The sequence below is a fragment of the Centropristis striata genome, chromosome 12 (genome assembly GCF_030273125.1).
Source record: "Centropristis striata isolate RG_2023a ecotype Rhode Island chromosome 12, C.striata_1.0, whole genome shotgun sequence".
In the NCBI taxonomy this organism is placed as follows: domain Eukaryota; kingdom Metazoa; phylum Chordata; class Actinopteri; order Perciformes; family Serranidae; genus Centropristis; species Centropristis striata.
The window spans coordinates 23,408,837-23,426,090 of NC_081528.1; the positions used below are offsets into that span (position 1 = coordinate 23,408,837).

General features: G+C 40.9%; 1 protein-coding gene across 2 annotated transcripts in view; it reads right to left on the reverse strand.

Moving 5' to 3' along the window:
* Positions 1-16,531, reverse strand: part of afap1l1a (actin filament associated protein 1-like 1a) — a 29,059-nt gene extending 12,528 nt beyond the window's left edge. The window contains exons 1-2 of one of the 2 annotated variants that reach the window (XM_059346647.1): positions 16,330-16,531; positions 92-217 (exon numbers count right to left, since the gene is read on the reverse strand). In XM_059346647.1, the coding sequence (XP_059202630.1) occupies positions 92-217; positions 16,330-16,372 (169 nt within the window). In that variant the 5' untranslated portion in view covers positions 16,373-16,531. Of the gene's footprint in view, positions 1-91; positions 218-4,713; positions 4,862-16,329 lie in introns of those variants that run through there. The other variant, XM_059346648.1, reaches the window with a different exon arrangement.
* Positions 16,532-17,254: the final 723 nt, after the last annotated feature.

Below are 17,254 nucleotides of genomic sequence, written 5' to 3' on the forward strand. Positions count from 1 at the left end.
GATTGCATATTTAATTATGAATAAAACACAGAAGAAACAAGAGAATGAAACCAAGGTAAGACAGAGAGAAGTCTTTCCTCCTCTCACTGACCTGATGGCTGGATCTGCTGCAGGAGGTTCCACACTGAGGTCTTCTTCTCCTGCGTGGTAGAACTGAGGTTCTCCTGGTCCAGCATCTTCAGCAGGACGCCCAGCTCACTCACCAGCACCTCCATTGCTGCACAGAGGGGTCAAAGGTCAGGGGAGGCATGGGTTCAATGTATCAGCAAGGAGGGCAAAGGTCAGACTGACAAGTCAAAACAAACCAAAGGGCTGTATGTCAGAGAGCCTCTTTCTGCTTTGCTTTCTGTGTTTTTCTTTCATTTTCTGTCACTTTGCTTCACAGTTTGTCAATATCAATCTGCCACCTTATCACAGTCTTCCTCTCTCGTTTACCAACCAGACTAAACAACAACAAAAGGCAGAAGTGACAGGAAACACCTTTGCTAATTGCTTATTAACACAGAACTGGAAGTGAAGCTACCAAAAATAACTCAGAATAAGACCAGAACAAGAAGCACAGAAAACGAGTGTTGCCTTGCTGCCGCAGCTCTGGAATGTTGCTGGCTCAGGCTGATGGGCACAAATCCAAATTTCAATCACCTGTCACTCTTAATGCTGTAAAGGTAAATTAACTGTGATGCAAAGGTTGTAAAGATGTTGGCAGAAATATGAGATTCTGACAAGAATAGCTGAAGCACCACTTTACAGAGCCCTGAGGGAGCCAAATGTACCAGCAAGTACAGTCTCATGGCACCTGATCTTTATCTGACAGTGGAGAGAGTTAAAGTTCTGGACTCACAGAAAGCACAAGCTGGCTCAGACAGCCAGACCTACAGCAATACACATTGTTCACAAGACTCTGCAGGCTCTGTAACACTTAGCTTATAGGAATATATGAGCCACAGTGTTGATCTGCTCCACTCCCTGTTTTCACATAAATAAACTATCTCACTCCCCCAGCTGCTGGACGTCATGAGAACAGGTCCGCAACCTGCTGCTGATGTGTGTTTGGATTCCTTCATCTGATTTTCTGACACACACATGCAATCTGCGTTCTTTCTGCTAATTGCTACTTTTGTATTCTTTGCCTCCGTATTATTGTATCCTAATACCCATTTCTCTGCCTCTATAATCCTGAAAATCCCCAGCAAACCTGACAACTGGCTGAGTCAATGCTGGCACACTTGTCTGCCTCCCCCCGACTCCCTCCATCTTTTTTTTCTCCCACTAACTCCCCTGCTGCCCAATTTTCACAGTCCAGCTGCATTAGACCTGCTGAACCGTGCATCTTGCAGAGTTCAGCCACGGGACAACTGCTGAGCCAGAAAAGTCTTTTGTTCGGTAGGCGGTCATATGGCAACAAGTAAACAAACACACACGTATAGACTTGCACACATGCAAAAAAAAAAAAGGTAAAACACACAAGAATGCTTGTGTATTTAGTGGGGAGTGTCAAAAGTGAACTTTGGTGCACCTGTCAACAAGCTGTGCTGTTACATGAGTGTGTGCCAGTTTGAGGAGCATATTAATGACTTCAGGCAGAATGTTGGACTCCTAAATGTTTTACTCTGACACAGCAATCTTGTATGTAATCACCACTGACAGGTAGAAACTCTTGATTATCTGAGAGATGTGTCTGGTGTTTGTACAGGATGTGTGTTCTACATTTCAGACTAGGGCTGGGCGACATGACGATATATATTGTAAAATGATATATAAATGTATATTGTTTTATATGTTTCTGTGTAATTTCTATATTGATGAAAAAACAAACTATAGCAATATTTGCTATTTGGATGACAAACTAGAGGCCAACTTTTGAAGTGGCCACTTGTGATATTGCAGTGAAAAATCCCCCTTGAGCACAAAAAGCATTTTCCTAATAGACCACTAATATAAAAGAGACATCTGTAAAACTGTTTACAGGATGAGTCCAACTGAAAACAAAGTGAATTATGTCTCTTTCTGTTATGCATTTTTGATCCATGGAGGTTTTATTTTTGTAAAACTTTACTCAAACCCAGAAAAGTGAATGTTAAACCTGTGATGTCATCATAACATGAAGACTGTGGGCCGAGTGGGAACTCCCTGGCAGTGCCAGCGTGAGAAACACTACTGTGCATAATCAGAAGGCCCCTTATTGTAGAGTGAAGCTTCACTGGAGGAAAACTAAGCTTTACCATGTGTTTATGTCATATATAGACTATTGAGTTATTGAATTACCAAAAAACATGATAATTTTTATGAGCTATATCATTATTCAGATATGACATGACCTATATCAGGATAGAAGATTTAGGCCAAAATGGCCCGGCCCTTTTTCAGGCCTCTCCCACTCCTTAAAGACAGACATAGTTTCCTGAGGTGGGTCTTCCTATGGGCTTCACTATGCCCTGCCAAGGCTACAGTCAGAAGCAGCAAGAGCTACAGTAGGTGTGTGTTTGCCTGCGTTTGTTCAACCATTTATTTACGAGTGCCGTTTCCTTCTATTGTCATAAAAAGCACGCTCGCACTGAGGGCATGAGGAATTAATTCATGCAGGGACCTGGAATGTCTCCTCATTAAGATCTTATTCACCCAAGGGAAATAAGGAAGTGGGGGTCTGGGAAGGAAAGGAAACTCATGAGAGTGGGATGTTTTGGCCTGGCGAGCGCTGTCTCTCTGCCAGAGGTTCCAGCTGTTTAGATTCTGGCTGCAGTGCACCACTGGGCTTCCCCTAGCCGAGTGAAAGACAGAACTTTATCCACTGCATGACTCATTCACAGCAGAGAGAAACTGAAATTTACACCAGTCAGCATTAAATCTAATATAACTCAGAAATCAAGGCGTTGCTTTCAAGGACTTGGCGTGAAAACACTCATAAAACTATTTCACTATTTCACTTGCACCAGTGCTCTAAAAAGCTTATTATCCAATTTGACGATTACACTGTGATTCTCGTGCCAATATGAGCAAAGAGGAATTACTACGTAGTATTTGGCATGTGAGATGCATAAGACCACCCTTAAATCCCCCGCCTTGCCTTTATAATCAACACCACACTACTCACATGGGTTCTCTCAGCACATGAATCTTTAAATCCCTGCTGTAACTCTGTGTGTTTGTGTGAGTGTGATGTGTGTCTTTGATGTGTTTAAAAGCCAGATAAAACAGATTGTGAGCCTAGCACCTGAGGGAAACCACACTGAAGCTTGCATATGATAATAATGCTACATGAAGACAGGTTGGATATGGTTTGATTAAAGGGATAGTTTGGTGTTTTTGAAGGGGGTTGTATGAGATTATTATCCATATTCAGTGTATTATCTGCAATGGATGGCAGTTGGCAAGCTCCCTGTTTCAAAAAAGCAGGCAGGAGTACCAGAAAGGAAACTAAGAATTGTACTGCTGTGAAGATGGGCAGCAAAATGTATTCAAGCCACCTAAAATAACTGTAGCAGTTATATGCTCTTGTCAAAGCCACCAGACTCCATTAACAAAAATAGTAATTTTACTCTGCCAAACACGGGAGATGCTAGTCTACTGCTCCTCAGTTGATTAGTTTATTTTTGTCCTTGTTTGACGTTGGTCAACCAAACTAACCCTTTAAAAAACCAAAGTCAGACTATAACCGATGACCGCCATCTACTGTAGTAAATACTCAGATGTTTAAATACCTCATACAACCCCACTTCAAAAAAATCAAAACAATCCTTTAAAGTCAGAACAGGGTGAACATTTGAATATTTGCAGCAGAAAGAAGGACAAACAACTTTACTTTTGAATCCATAAGAGAAAACACGATATTTTAGCACAAAAGATGTGTGCGGGCAGTGCACCATGCAGGAATGTGTTGAGCCATTCAAAGCTCAAACATTTACCTCCTCACACTTGTCTCACAATCACTGTTAAACACTAGACACATTCCTCACCTTGTTAATAGTGCAAGCCTTTGCAAAGTGTGTTTGTGTGAGTGTGCATGTGTAGTGAAACACAGAGAGAAGTTTGTTTAACAGTGCAGACTCAGGTCTTTGAAAGAGGCCTGCATTAGCAGACCTTCTGTATAATCTGTGTGAGGGAGTGAGAGGGAGAGAGGGGTGGTGGTGGTGGTGATGGTGGTGGTGGGGGTGAGTAATGTCAGCGAGTTGAGCACCTGTGCTAACATGTCCAACAAATCCTGATATGAAGAATAATGTGACCTCAATCGGCTGCACAGGGGTTTTTTTCTTCTCCCTCCTTTTCACGCCAAGGGCTTTCTTCATGCTCAGCTTATTTATCTTTCCACACATTACACACTCACACACCCCAAAAGAAATCACAGTATGTCGAAAGTGACAAAATTCAGTCATTCGGCAGCAACTCCGTTTCACAACATTGTTGCAGGCAGACATTCCAGCTAATCACACAAGAATTTGCATCCCACAAAGAGTCTCTAGTGGCTTAAAAAGTTGCAATGTTTCACGACTGAGTCTGGGTGGCTGCTTTCTTAACAATTCAACATTGCTGCTTTTCTTGGTATTTCAGCAAGCTGGCATGATGCTTAAGGCACGAAGTAAACATCACCTGATGTCTCGCATTCAGTCTCATGTTTACAACACCTTCACAGCCCGTGTCTTGGCATTGTTCCGTTTATTTACATATCTTTAGATACCTGCTGTGTTAATATCCTGATGAGCTCCCTTCAACACTTACCCTCGACAGCAGTGGATGAGAGTCCCACCATTTTCCAAGGTTAAGAAGGAGACAAACCGGTTCATTCATACACAAGCAGATACTGGAGGAGATATTCCAAAATCAAAGCCTCCCTGTGTGCTTGGTCCTGTGAAGTCTTTGTAGTGGAGGTGAGCTATACTCTGCCTACTGCTGAATTCACACTTCTTTTACCTCTCCCTTCCTCCCTCTGATCTGTTATCTCCCGGTACCTCCCTCCCACTCTGTCTCCCCTCCTCTCTGTTCTTTCAGGGGGGTAGGTGGTGGTGGTGCTCTGTGTGTGTATGTGTGTGTGTGTGTGTGTGCGTGTGTGTGTGTGTATGTGTGTGTGTGTGTGTGTGTGTGTGTGTGTGTGTGTGTGTGTGTGTGTGTGTGTGTGTGTGTGTGTGTAGCCCCTCCGCTGTAATCCTAGGGATCGTATAGCACCTGGGAAAGGCTTGCTGTGTAAACACACACATGCCGACTAATAGCTAACTCACATTCTTTATTCTTTCACATTCTTCCCCTCAATACATTATTAACCTTTAACTAGTTTCACATAAAGGCTGCCATCCAGATGATGCCAATGAACCCATTGACATACCAGATGGTACAGTAAGGCATTGTACTACAACTTTACATTAGAGGGTCTTCAACAGGGTAACTTTTTGATAAAAATCAGTAAAAATGTTCCCAGTGAAGCAGGTTCTACAAGCGGCAACTTTTATATGTCAAATTAATGTATGTGTAAATGCAAAGTGAAAGATACAGAGGAGATTTGAGTGAAGGCTGTGGGCTAGAGGTACAGGCAAGTTGAGACTTTTCGAAGTTACACGTGGATGACTCGTTGCCTCAAGGCAGACGCATGTGCCCCAACACGATGCAACACGCTGCCTTCAATCACAAGAGCACCAACGCTGCACAAACAAACCCACCAGCACACACACACAAATACACAACCATGTGCACAGCAATGTAGAAACTAACATGAGCAGACATAACACACTGTATATCAGCTGCAGAATGAAAACAGTATCAGCTGCTGATATAAGATGCAACCCGATTCCAAAAATGTTGGGATGTTGTCTAACATGTAAATTAAACAGAATGCAATAATCTGCTTATCCTTTTTGACATACATGCAACTTTTTGGAACCAGCGTTTTGTAAGATCACCTGTTGTTTTGAAGCCATACTTAACCACTGAACCCTTTTTAACTTACCTATATAATACATTTCAAATAAGCTTATTCACCTTTTTGTTGAACGCTTCAAATGTTAGATGAGATACGGCAAATAGGACGATACTAAGTTTAGCTTAACATGAAGACTGTAATCAGCAGCCAGCACCTCTAATCTTAAATTGTTTTTCAGGTTTTTCTCCTTCCAGTAAGGCACTGCTCCTGGAGAATGAAGAAATACAGTAAATAACCTTCAGTGAAACCACATTGTGTTGTTTTTACTTGTTTTGATTGAAAAAAGCCTTGGCAAGAGAGCAAATGGTTTGGGGATAAAGGAACATTGAATGTTCAAAGTAATCAACTCCATCATTTTTGCGAGATCATCAAAGATGTATTTTAAATGTAGTCAGAGCACAAAAACAAGAACCTTGCTTAAAAAATAATCTAACTGGCAAAATTATGTTTCTTTTAAATTAAAATGTGTATTTTATTTAAAGATAAAATCTCGAAGATCTCTGTTTTGTTCTGCTTGGCACCATCTACAGCAATAAGCAGTAAGTGCAGGCGTGTTTTTGGATCTCACTTTCACTTTTTCTCTTTTTTTTAAAGTTTCCTCCTCTGTAGTTATCACTCTTTTCTTTGTTTGTTTGTCCATAGTAACCATTTACTTGGAATGAGATTAAAGAAAAAGCAAACAAGACTTACTTACATACGAGCAGACATTCAATTCCAGCTTGTCATAATTCACGTGTTATAACGTTTAGGCTGGCGCCAAAACATTATTTAGTTTTGAGACCACCATGACCTCTAACAATATAGAACCCTGCATAAATATCAAGGATGTCAGTGTTGAAAAATGGAAAATTAATTGCCTAATAATGTAGACAGGAAGTCCTCCTACCATCTAATTTGATACACAGGCCAGATACTGTAGCTTCCCTAGGGTATTTCAAGTGTTTTCCAACTTTGACAAAATTCTCTCTAGCTGTGACAAATACCACAGACACACCCTGATAGACTACCGACTCTCCTCACTGTGACTAAATGTGACCTCTGACCTCCTGAGTAAAGCTGTGAACTCACACGGGGCCATGGATGCCAGAGGAGGGACGGGAAAACACATCGGGTAGTAAAAAACACATTTTTTCTTCACGTTACGACTGGGTTCAATAGCTCTCATGTGTTTGTGTAAAACTGATGCTTGCAGGACGGACGTATTCAGGTTTCCTAATTAAGAAAATTGATGTATTTTCCAGATAAACAGTAAGTAGGACTAATCAAGTCTGCTATACAAAACATAGTTATAACCTCAAAGATGTAACTCCTGCTAGACAAAGCTGCTGTGAGAAATCAAACGACTGTACCATCTGTGACTCAACAAGAGATCAGTATCTAATGAAAACTGCTGGGCTTTTCTTGGAAGTCTCCCCTTCCTTATTGTCTTTGGACATGTTGGATATACAGCCATTTCCCAACCTGATCTGACATGAAAGAGCACTGCAGGTTGAAGACTTTGAGGTGTCCAGACACAAAATGTGGGAGTCTTACTTTGTCTCACCGCTAAGGTCAGCTGAACATTATGACCCAGCAACTTTTGAAAGGAAATGAAAAACATTTTTTCTTCCTTTTTGTGAGAAAGCACAATCTTATCTCATGTTAAGTGAGTCACAGGAGAGGTTTTTCAGTTAAGAGACAGCAGGATTTGAATGTTATCTTCATGCCGTGTGAAGGTTATCTAAATACCACTTCCAACTCAGTCATCAAAGCTGGGACATGCAAGTTAAAAGAAAATAGCTGAATCATAACATTTACAACACAGATAGAAAATTGGATGTCACATCTGTAGTTCAAAAACCCACTGACCTATCACACCTATTTGCTTCACATAAATCACTGAGGTGTGTGCAGCCATCACATGCTAACAAAGGTGAGGTAAGCCAGATGACCAGATGTGCTTGAGGTTTTTTAATTACACTAAGAGCTGTGCCAACAATGTCGTCTCTCACCAGTCTGTGCCCTATCATGATGAAATCTCCTCCCACTTTACTCCTCAGATTCCAGGCATTTCCCAAGTCTGACAGTCCTCCTCTCCCCAGCAAAAAAACATGTCAGGGCATTCACAAACTGATACCAGCGGAGCCCGTGATAGGTAAACAGAGACACTATTGGTTTATCAGGATGATCATATGAATCAGTAAGATGACAACTGTATGATGTAACTGTCTTTCTGCTGCTGCACCTTTGTATTCATCATTTTGGATTTGAGGTGAATGAATCAATGTATGTGAAAGGGTTCACTTGTAGTAGTGAACCCACAGATAATTATCACCTAAATCTGCAGCTCTACAGGGCATTTTACAGCATGCAACAGTATTGTTTGGTCACTCTCGTTAGTGTTGTTTCTAGATGCAGCATATAGTCATTTTTAGCCAAATCCAACACTGTGCTACTTTCAGTGGGCAACCTCTTGGTCTGAAAAGTGAAGGCAATAAAATATCGAAGTGCATTAAACCTGCATTCTTTCTAATAGCCAGCAGAGGGTGACTCCGTTGGCTGCAGAAGAGGTTAGATTGTATGAAAATCCATGAGAAAATGACCCCACTTTTTATTTGATTTGTAACATTAATCTTAATTTTTCTTGATCATTTGAAGGGTCAGGGGAAATTAGATGAGATTTCCAAGAGAAACAATATACTGGAAAAAGGTCATCCAGTGCAGTAGAAACCCAGACACCCTGTCAGAAAACCAGATCACAGGTAGCATAAACACTTATAGAGAGACATGTAAATCATGAGAGCAGGCATTTAAAGATCATGCTGGCTGACTACTAATAAACACCCTTAGAGACTGGTTTTGATTTTATTCCACATGCTGCCAACAAAACACTTTTCCTGTCCTACTTCAGTTAATGGGCTTACCAACTGTAAGGGATGCCCCATATGCCCCCTATAGAGATGGACTTCCTCCCTCTTCTGATGACATCACTTATCACCTCCGGCCTTCTGTTTCCTCTTCCTGTCAGCTGACCCACTCCCACATTTACTGTCCTGTCTCTGGTGACCCCGTTCTCAATGCACTGCCTAGATTCGAGGCTAGATACGGTAGAACTGAGGGTCCCTGCTTCTATAACTGTATTTCAAAGGGGTCACAATATAATGGAGCTTTTGAATGTGCCATTATTATGGTCCTTTTTTTAGCTGCTGCAGGTATTCCCATGGAGTGAGAATTCCTTTCTCATGGTGTTGACATGTTGATTTATTATGTGGGTGGACGTGAAACAAACATACAATAATAAACATGCATACCAAATGCACAATGCAAAACCAGCAAAGTTGGGCAGCAGGTGAAGGGAGCATGTGGAAAAACTTATTTGGTTTGGAGGAGTCGTAAAGTTATACAAATTAAGCGGAGCGGGGAAAAACATGTTCTCCCCACTGTTTTTATTGTACACGGGAAGATGCTTCGGGTTATCATAAAATACAGCGAGAATGCCATCCCACACAACATGATACTCACAAGTGTACGAACACAAACATTAAATACACTCGAGATGGAAACAGTCCAGGGAGATAGATGCTTTGACTTTATTTGTTGATTCATTAGGTAGTATACTGTCCTAGTTTTTTTAAAGTCAGAAATAATTGGCTAGTACATTGACTTACACGCATACACTTCAGCTGATTGCTTACTTAAAAACACCATTTCATAATCTCCATCATATGGAGTGCACATTCCACAGCATAATTACTCCCCAGCCTCACATCTTCATTTAAATCTGCAGATAAGGTAGAGCAAGGTTTCAGTTAAATTGTTGCAAATATTTGTAGACATCATTTAACTGGGGTGTGTATGTATCCTGCAGACAATGTCTCTGGCTAATTTCTAGCTTAGACGTGCATCCTCACTCCTTCTAATTAGGCCACTCTAATGAGCACGTCACATCGAGAGAAATCTACTCAAAGTCATTAGGCCGCTTAAGCTGCTGGGACGTTTCTATGGTGATGGAGTGGGAGAATTATGGGTTAGTGCACTCCCACTCACCTGTTTAGGCATTAACTGGCTTTTGAAGGGCAGCAGTGGAGCACAGAAGCTTTTGATGTTCAGGCACACATACACACATTATACACCCACTGCTACCCATGGCTTCACTGCAGTGTGAAGCAGTGGAGATAGCAGGGAGCTGCTATCTCAGCAGTGAGACAGAGTCAAGAGCCCCAGTTACAGGTCAGGTTATTAAAGCAATGCTGCTCATTTTCCCATCCAACATCCTCTATGTTTATTCACTATGTGTTTGCATTGTTTTAGTAAGCTTGGACCTGGGGTTGGATTGCATTATGAGCTTCATAATGGCCAAATCTGACAGATGTGGGGCAACAAAAATGTGTGCCACAAAATACTTTCATTGTGTATAGTGTGACATGGAGGAAAACAACCCATTGGTAATCTTTAACAGCTTTTACAGCTCAATTTCCCTGACACAAAGAAGGGTTTTTCCATAGTTTTTGTGTGACAGTGTTCCCTTCTCCTCCTGTTAATGTCTAATTCATCCCTCATGTAATCCTTTACCCCCCACTTATCATGTCAAATACTGTACTGTATTCTGTTGTATCCTTACATGTGCTTCTTATCTCTGCCAAGGAGTTCATGTTTTCGGTGCAGTTTGTCTGTCTGTTAGCAGAGTTACAGAAAAACTATTGGTCTGACTGCCATTAAACTTTGTGGAAGGGTACATCATGGGCCAAGGGAGAACCTATTCAGTTTTGGAGTGGAAACGAACACACATAAATTAGTTTTCACTTTAGTTAACATTGCAAGATAAAGCATTTGTGCTGCATTTATCCGGTGTCTGAATGATCTGAAAAAATGTGTTTCCTGGTCATATTTCCTGATTTCATCTGTTTCCTTTGCTCTTTGTTGTCCCACAAATACTGGAAACAGCTCTGAATATGTTGTTAAAAAGATTTCAACAATAAATTACAACACATCTTCTTTGTAGCGTCCATGTTGTTTTCACATTACGACTTACAGCTCATGAACGCACGGAAGTTGGAAGAAGGACTTCTCAAATCTGAAAAAAGGGACCATCTGACAAGCACATGAATGCACCATTGACCTTGGCAGAGGTCTGACTTTACCGAGTGCCATTTTACTTTAGCACTATGATAAACAAACTCTGTCTTTTCCCAGAGCATTATGTGAAAAGCTGATCTCCCCAGTGGCCCCGAACTGGAAAAAAAACAGTTACAGCGAATGGACAGATGGGTAGAAGTAATGTAATAGTAGCACTGGCCAGGTGGCAAACACTGCATCTGGGTATTTCTCAATATGGATTCAGGTCAAAGGTCAAAGGTCACAGAACTGACCATGATGTAGGCAGGGGATGTCCGTCTGCTAAACCTCCTTCCCCTCTTTCTCATTTTTCATCTTGTGCTCTCTGATTTATTCAGGTCTGAGATGGCACAGAGGGCTTGACTCAGCCTGCTGCCAGACAAAGGCCCTATAGTGCAGTCAGTATTATTCAGATCCCGTATCTGCCCTCAGTCCTATGAGATCACCACAATGCTATGTCTCCCTCACAGAAAAGTATTCACACACTGAGAAAGATGCTATTCTACAAGTGGAAGCACTGCTTTACTGATGTTGCACAGACAAGGGTAACATACACAGAACACACATGCATGACTGTGCACACACACACACACACACACACGCACACGCAAGGGGGAAAAGGAGCTGCTTTGTCTCCATTTGGGATTTTTCGTGTTAATGGGATTTTGACCAGAGTCGAGCCCTGTCTTCAGTTGTGCACCAGAAAACTAGGGCACACTCTCAGTGTCTTCTTGCTGTTGTCTGAATCTAACCATCATGTAGCATTACTTCTTCTTGTAGATGATCTAAGGTGTCTTTTGTCTTCTCATGTTCCAATTATGTTGAGTAGTTGAAATTTTTACTGAATAAAAATGATTTCCCGAAAAACCTTTGGTCCGTGTGTATAACCCTGGGTGGTTTAGTAATTCTACCTACAGTGTGCACTTTTTGGGACATAATAACAGCTTGTGACAATTTAATGGCCAAGGTGAGGCTGCTGAGGCGCCTAAGATGAGATGGTGTATACTTCCACATTTTAACAGTGCAATTAAAAGGTCTAAATGAAGTACAATACTGTGCTTGTAATAAACTTTTCATATCAAATGATTTTCCAAAAGTGCTGAATGTGTTATATATATATATCTTTTTCTTTTGTGGGCTTACCAGAACCACATTTTGTCAGCACTATCTGAATTGTACTGCACTGTTTTACCTCTTAACCTGAATGTATCCCTAAGGCCAAACTATTACACTCCCATACCTGCATATTAACATGAATCATATTTCAAAGCTAAATTATGGCTGTTGTCAAGCATCATATTAAACTTATAACAGGTAAAGCAAGTCCTATCCTAACTAAGACCCTCTGATATTCTGCCAAATTTCACTGTGAGTACTTTGCCTATATCTGTATGCATGCACACCCCAGGCACAGTCACTTTGTGTCCTTTGCACCATAGTGTCATACACACTCTATAGCTGTCTGCTGTAATGTTGTGCACCATATCTCCATGGAGACACGACATAAACAGCTGTGCAGAGGATGACCATTGCCTTTACACAATGCACATGTGCACACCCACACGTGCACATGCATACAAATACCCTGCACATATCTCAGACATATAAATCATAGTCATCTTCTCATCTCACAAGGGTTAAAGAGGGGAATTCCACTTCTTACAGGGCTGGTCCACAATCATCCATGATTTACAGCTCCTACATGATGGGGCATATATAACATATCATGCTGTGTGTAATATAATGTACTATATGTATGATAGTCAGCAAGTCTGCACATTAATTTTATGGCTAAAACTCTTGATAAAATCTGATAGTGCAAACAAAACAAGTGAATTCTTTCACCTTGCATGTACAATTAATAACGTATATGGGAGGGTGATTTCCTCTCCTTATATCTCTTTGTTATTATAGCTGGTGTTTCAATTACTTGGAATAACACACCATTTACCAAGCACTGCAGAGAGAGCAGGCTGGAGTACTCCACTGGAAACAGCTTTACAACAGAGTCTAGTGACAAAAGATGTGGTTTGGATGTTTTAATGAAGCTGAACATTGAAATCTGTTGTCAAAACAATCTGTCATAATGTAGAAGTAGCATTGACATCAAACTGAACCATTGGGTGAGCTTATTGTTGTAAAGGCTGCTGTTTCTTTGGCCCCATTGGACAAGATTGGAAAGCTGCTTTCAACTCAACATTTGCTTCCAAAATCTAGAATATGACATTTTAGTTACACCAGCAAGTAGACTGTAAGACCTAGATAAAATAAAGGAATACTTATTTAAGAATGATATAAACCTTCAAGTGGAAGTAAAGTTACAACAACAAACTCTGCTTTTGCTATATGAAAATATAGATCATGGCATGCATTATGAGTAATAAAGCATAAAGGCGCACACACAATGAGGTCACTGACCACTGGCTAGATGACGACAGCAGACTGCATTTTAATTGTGCTCTTCTGCCCTGCTAACCCAGACCAACTAAAACACTATGTTAATTCAACTTTTAACAATTCAAATCCTTCTTAACACATTCTCCACGAGCCTGAAAACTTAGATTTGTATCATGAAAAACTAAACTGTTGCTCAGAGCCACTTGTGTAACTAATATGAGGGGTAAAAACAGATTCACACACACACACACACACACACACGCGCGCGCGCGCACGTGCGCGCGAGCAAAACCACATTCACACAAACACATAGGATCTCTTGTCATAGATTTCTCAGTGGAATGTGCATATATGGAGCAAACCACCTAATTAGAGGATGGGTGAAGTAGGGATTTCATGCACATGCAGCAGAGTTGTGCTTCATGAGCAGCATGTTACATTTATGCATCATTGTGGGATCCATAGCAGATCACTGTTTTGTCCACAAGTTCTTCCATATGCTCCAAAAAAATCCTGACAATAGACACAATTCATCATATCTGCTGGGCTAAATCACAGACAATCCCATCACTGCAATGCACCTCTGTGGGGACAGCCTCTCCCCTCTCACACCCACCTGGTGCTCTGCTCCTCACTGTGCACGCTCAGGCGACTGAGGAAACAAAACCTTTATTACACTGCTGCTCCAGCTGGCTTGAATCGTGCATATTAAGAAACTCCCACCATTCAAGCTCATACCTGCCTCTCATCAAACTTACTAAGCTTGATATGTAAACTTGTGTAATCCCACACAGCAAGCTGCACACACTACCCACACTGCAGTGACACAAAGCCGATTGAAAATTGGCCGTTCATTCAGCTCTTTACTGCCTTTTAGCCTATTGTTATGGTGTTATGACCAGCAACTTTGCTGTTTTGGTAACTTTTCCACCACCAGCAGATAGCTGATTTTAGCAAAAAAAAACCTCTAAGCTCTAAAAAGCTCTCTGTACACTACCTGCCCAGCAACAAACTGCTGACAGTCAAAGTAAGCAACGGTCTGGTGCACATAGTGGAGCGTTGTGAACATAGTGGAGTGCTGCTAAAGAATACTGAACTTATTCATCAGATGGATGTAAACATGACTCAGAATGAATACTGATGTTATTACTTGTATGTCATGTGTGTGAAAAGGCACTTAGTTTGCCATATCAGATGAAAAGGTGATTATATGAGGAATGTCAAATATGCAGCAACACAGAACTTAATTCAATATGGTATTTTGACACATATTTTGCCTTTAAAATATATTGCACCTCCTACGATTTGGATATTGTTATAGACCATTTTGCGATTTTGATTAACTGTGCAGCCCGACTGTCAACTAAATCTGGTATTTAAGACGAGTCAAGGAAAAGTGATTTAGCAGCAGCCAATCAGGGGATTCAAAGACCATGTAAACAGTAGGATGCTCCCCAGGGATCAGCCATCACCGTGTGTTTTCTCCTGTGGTGTTTACACAAACACAAAACTCAGATAGAAAGTCAGTCAAGCGAAATTCCTATGTGTGTGTGTGTGTGTTTATAGAGATGGGAGTGACAGGCGAGGATTTCCCTCAACCTGGACAAGACCTAAGAATACTTCCTTCTTTAGATACTCTGTGTACACACTAAACACAGTGGTGGCATCGACATAATCCACATACACTGACAAGGTGAGGAGGGATGGCCAATTAGTGGCATGTGACTAAAAAATGTATTATTATTGAAGGCAAAAAGGCTGTTAAGGTGCTGGGAGTAAGATTAGTACCATGTATGCAGTTTGTCCCATTTCCTTTCAACACGAGTCAGTTGAGTAAAAATGTCCATTAGACTGGATGTTATAATCACTCTCACATGTTTACCTGCCTAGCGGCTGGCAACAAGTCTATGGAAAGCACTCAAGTCTCTACAGCTCTCAAAGCAGAAACATGATACAGCAACATAAGCTGAATAGTAAAAACATATCAACCGAACCAAAAAATCAACTAAATTCATGACTTCATATTTGAAATGTTTAGTTGGGTCACACCTTGCCCTGTTAATGCTGATACTTCCAACCATGTGCCAAAACCCACAAGGGGGACAAGTGTATTTGTTTTCAGTTACAATGTGGAAAATGTTGTACTGTGCAGGGGGCAACTGCACCCCTCCCAGAAAAAAAACACATGGGGAGGAAACACATTTTGTATTTCTTGCTATTTCAACACAAAAGCAATGGAGCCCTCAAGAGATGTCTATGAAGAATTCTCTGCTGGTGGTGTCCAATATCAAACAATGATAACCACGACTGCCTAATCTCCAAATATCTTATTTCCACATCCAGCTATTTGACTTGACTCAGGTTGAGTGAGGTTCATTTTCTATAACAACAATCAGACTTTAGAAGAGTACTTGGTTCCCTGCCTCTCCAAGCAGCTGGGGGGGAAACCAAAGCACAGTTATTTATGTTTAAAGTGCACTACCATTGTGTTTTTAGATGTACAACTGGAGGGGGAATTACAGGGGAAAGGAAGTGTCTCAGACAACTGATTCCTGGTCCTAAGAAGACACACACATTACAAGTTTAGAGAGCAATGTGAGAACAGATTGAGTGCAGATATTCAGTAAAATCTATTCATTTTAAGAGAAATAGTCCCATTTGCCCCCAGTAGGCTAAAACCATTGAAGTGTTGGCGGCCCCAGTGTGGGTGCTACAGTCAGAGGTGTGGGAGGAAGGAAACACAGTGGGTGTGTGAGACGATCCCACAGTTTTGACAGCCGCAAAAATTGACTAATTAACACATTAGACAAACATGCATATGTTACCTCACCTTTGCAAACTTGCCAAAAACAAAAAGTCGTAAAACACTTACTCAGACTCCTCATCGTTAAAATCTTTTGCAGCATTGTTCTAGTTTAAAGAAGTAAACTTACATTTGGTGCCTTTTGTTTCCATTCCGCTGTTGATGCTGTCCATGTGGGAGTTGTTGAAATTTAATGCAGGCCCATGAGTGAGTGAGTGTGTGAAGGCGTGTGGTGTGGAGCCTCCGCTGACAGATACAGTCGATACATTAGAGATCCGCTGGTCGGGAGCTGGAGGCAGGCCGTTTCTCTGCTGGGTCCTAGCGTCAGCTGCTGCAATATAATGCCTCTACAACTCACAGGTAGAGATGGCAAATCAGGGCCTGTAGAACCTGATAATGTAATAAATTCCCGATAATGTAATAACCCCGATAATGTAATAAAAATCTGCACTTGAGTCCATTGAAAATGTAATAAAACCTGATAATGTAATAACTTCCCAATAATATAATATATACTTTTTTTTAACCAATAATGTAATAAAGTATAACATTAATGGGAAGTTATTACATTATCAGGTTAGCCTTCATTTCGCAGGTCCTGATAATGTAATAATTCCCCAATATTGTAATAATTTAACAGCAGACCACCCATTACTTGGGTTCAAGTGGTGATACTGTGTAGGCAACTCTAGCTCCAGAGCTCTAGCGCCACCAACAGGTCAAAGTTGAATGTTTATTATCTTTTTTTTCACAAACGAGGTATCCATGACACACGAATGCATTCAAGAGCTTCTTGAAATCTAAAGGTGCTTGGTGTTATACTATATTACATTATCGGGAAGTTATTACATTATCAGATTTTATTACATTTTCAATGGACTCAAGTGCAGATTTTTATTACATTATCGAGAAGTTATTACATTATCTGGTTTTATTACATTTTCAATGGACTCAAGTGCAGATTTTTATTACATTATCGGGAATTTATTCTGTGCTTATAGTAACAATGCTTTCTTTGTTGGTCTATGTGTCCAACCCCAACCTGGAGAAGTGGA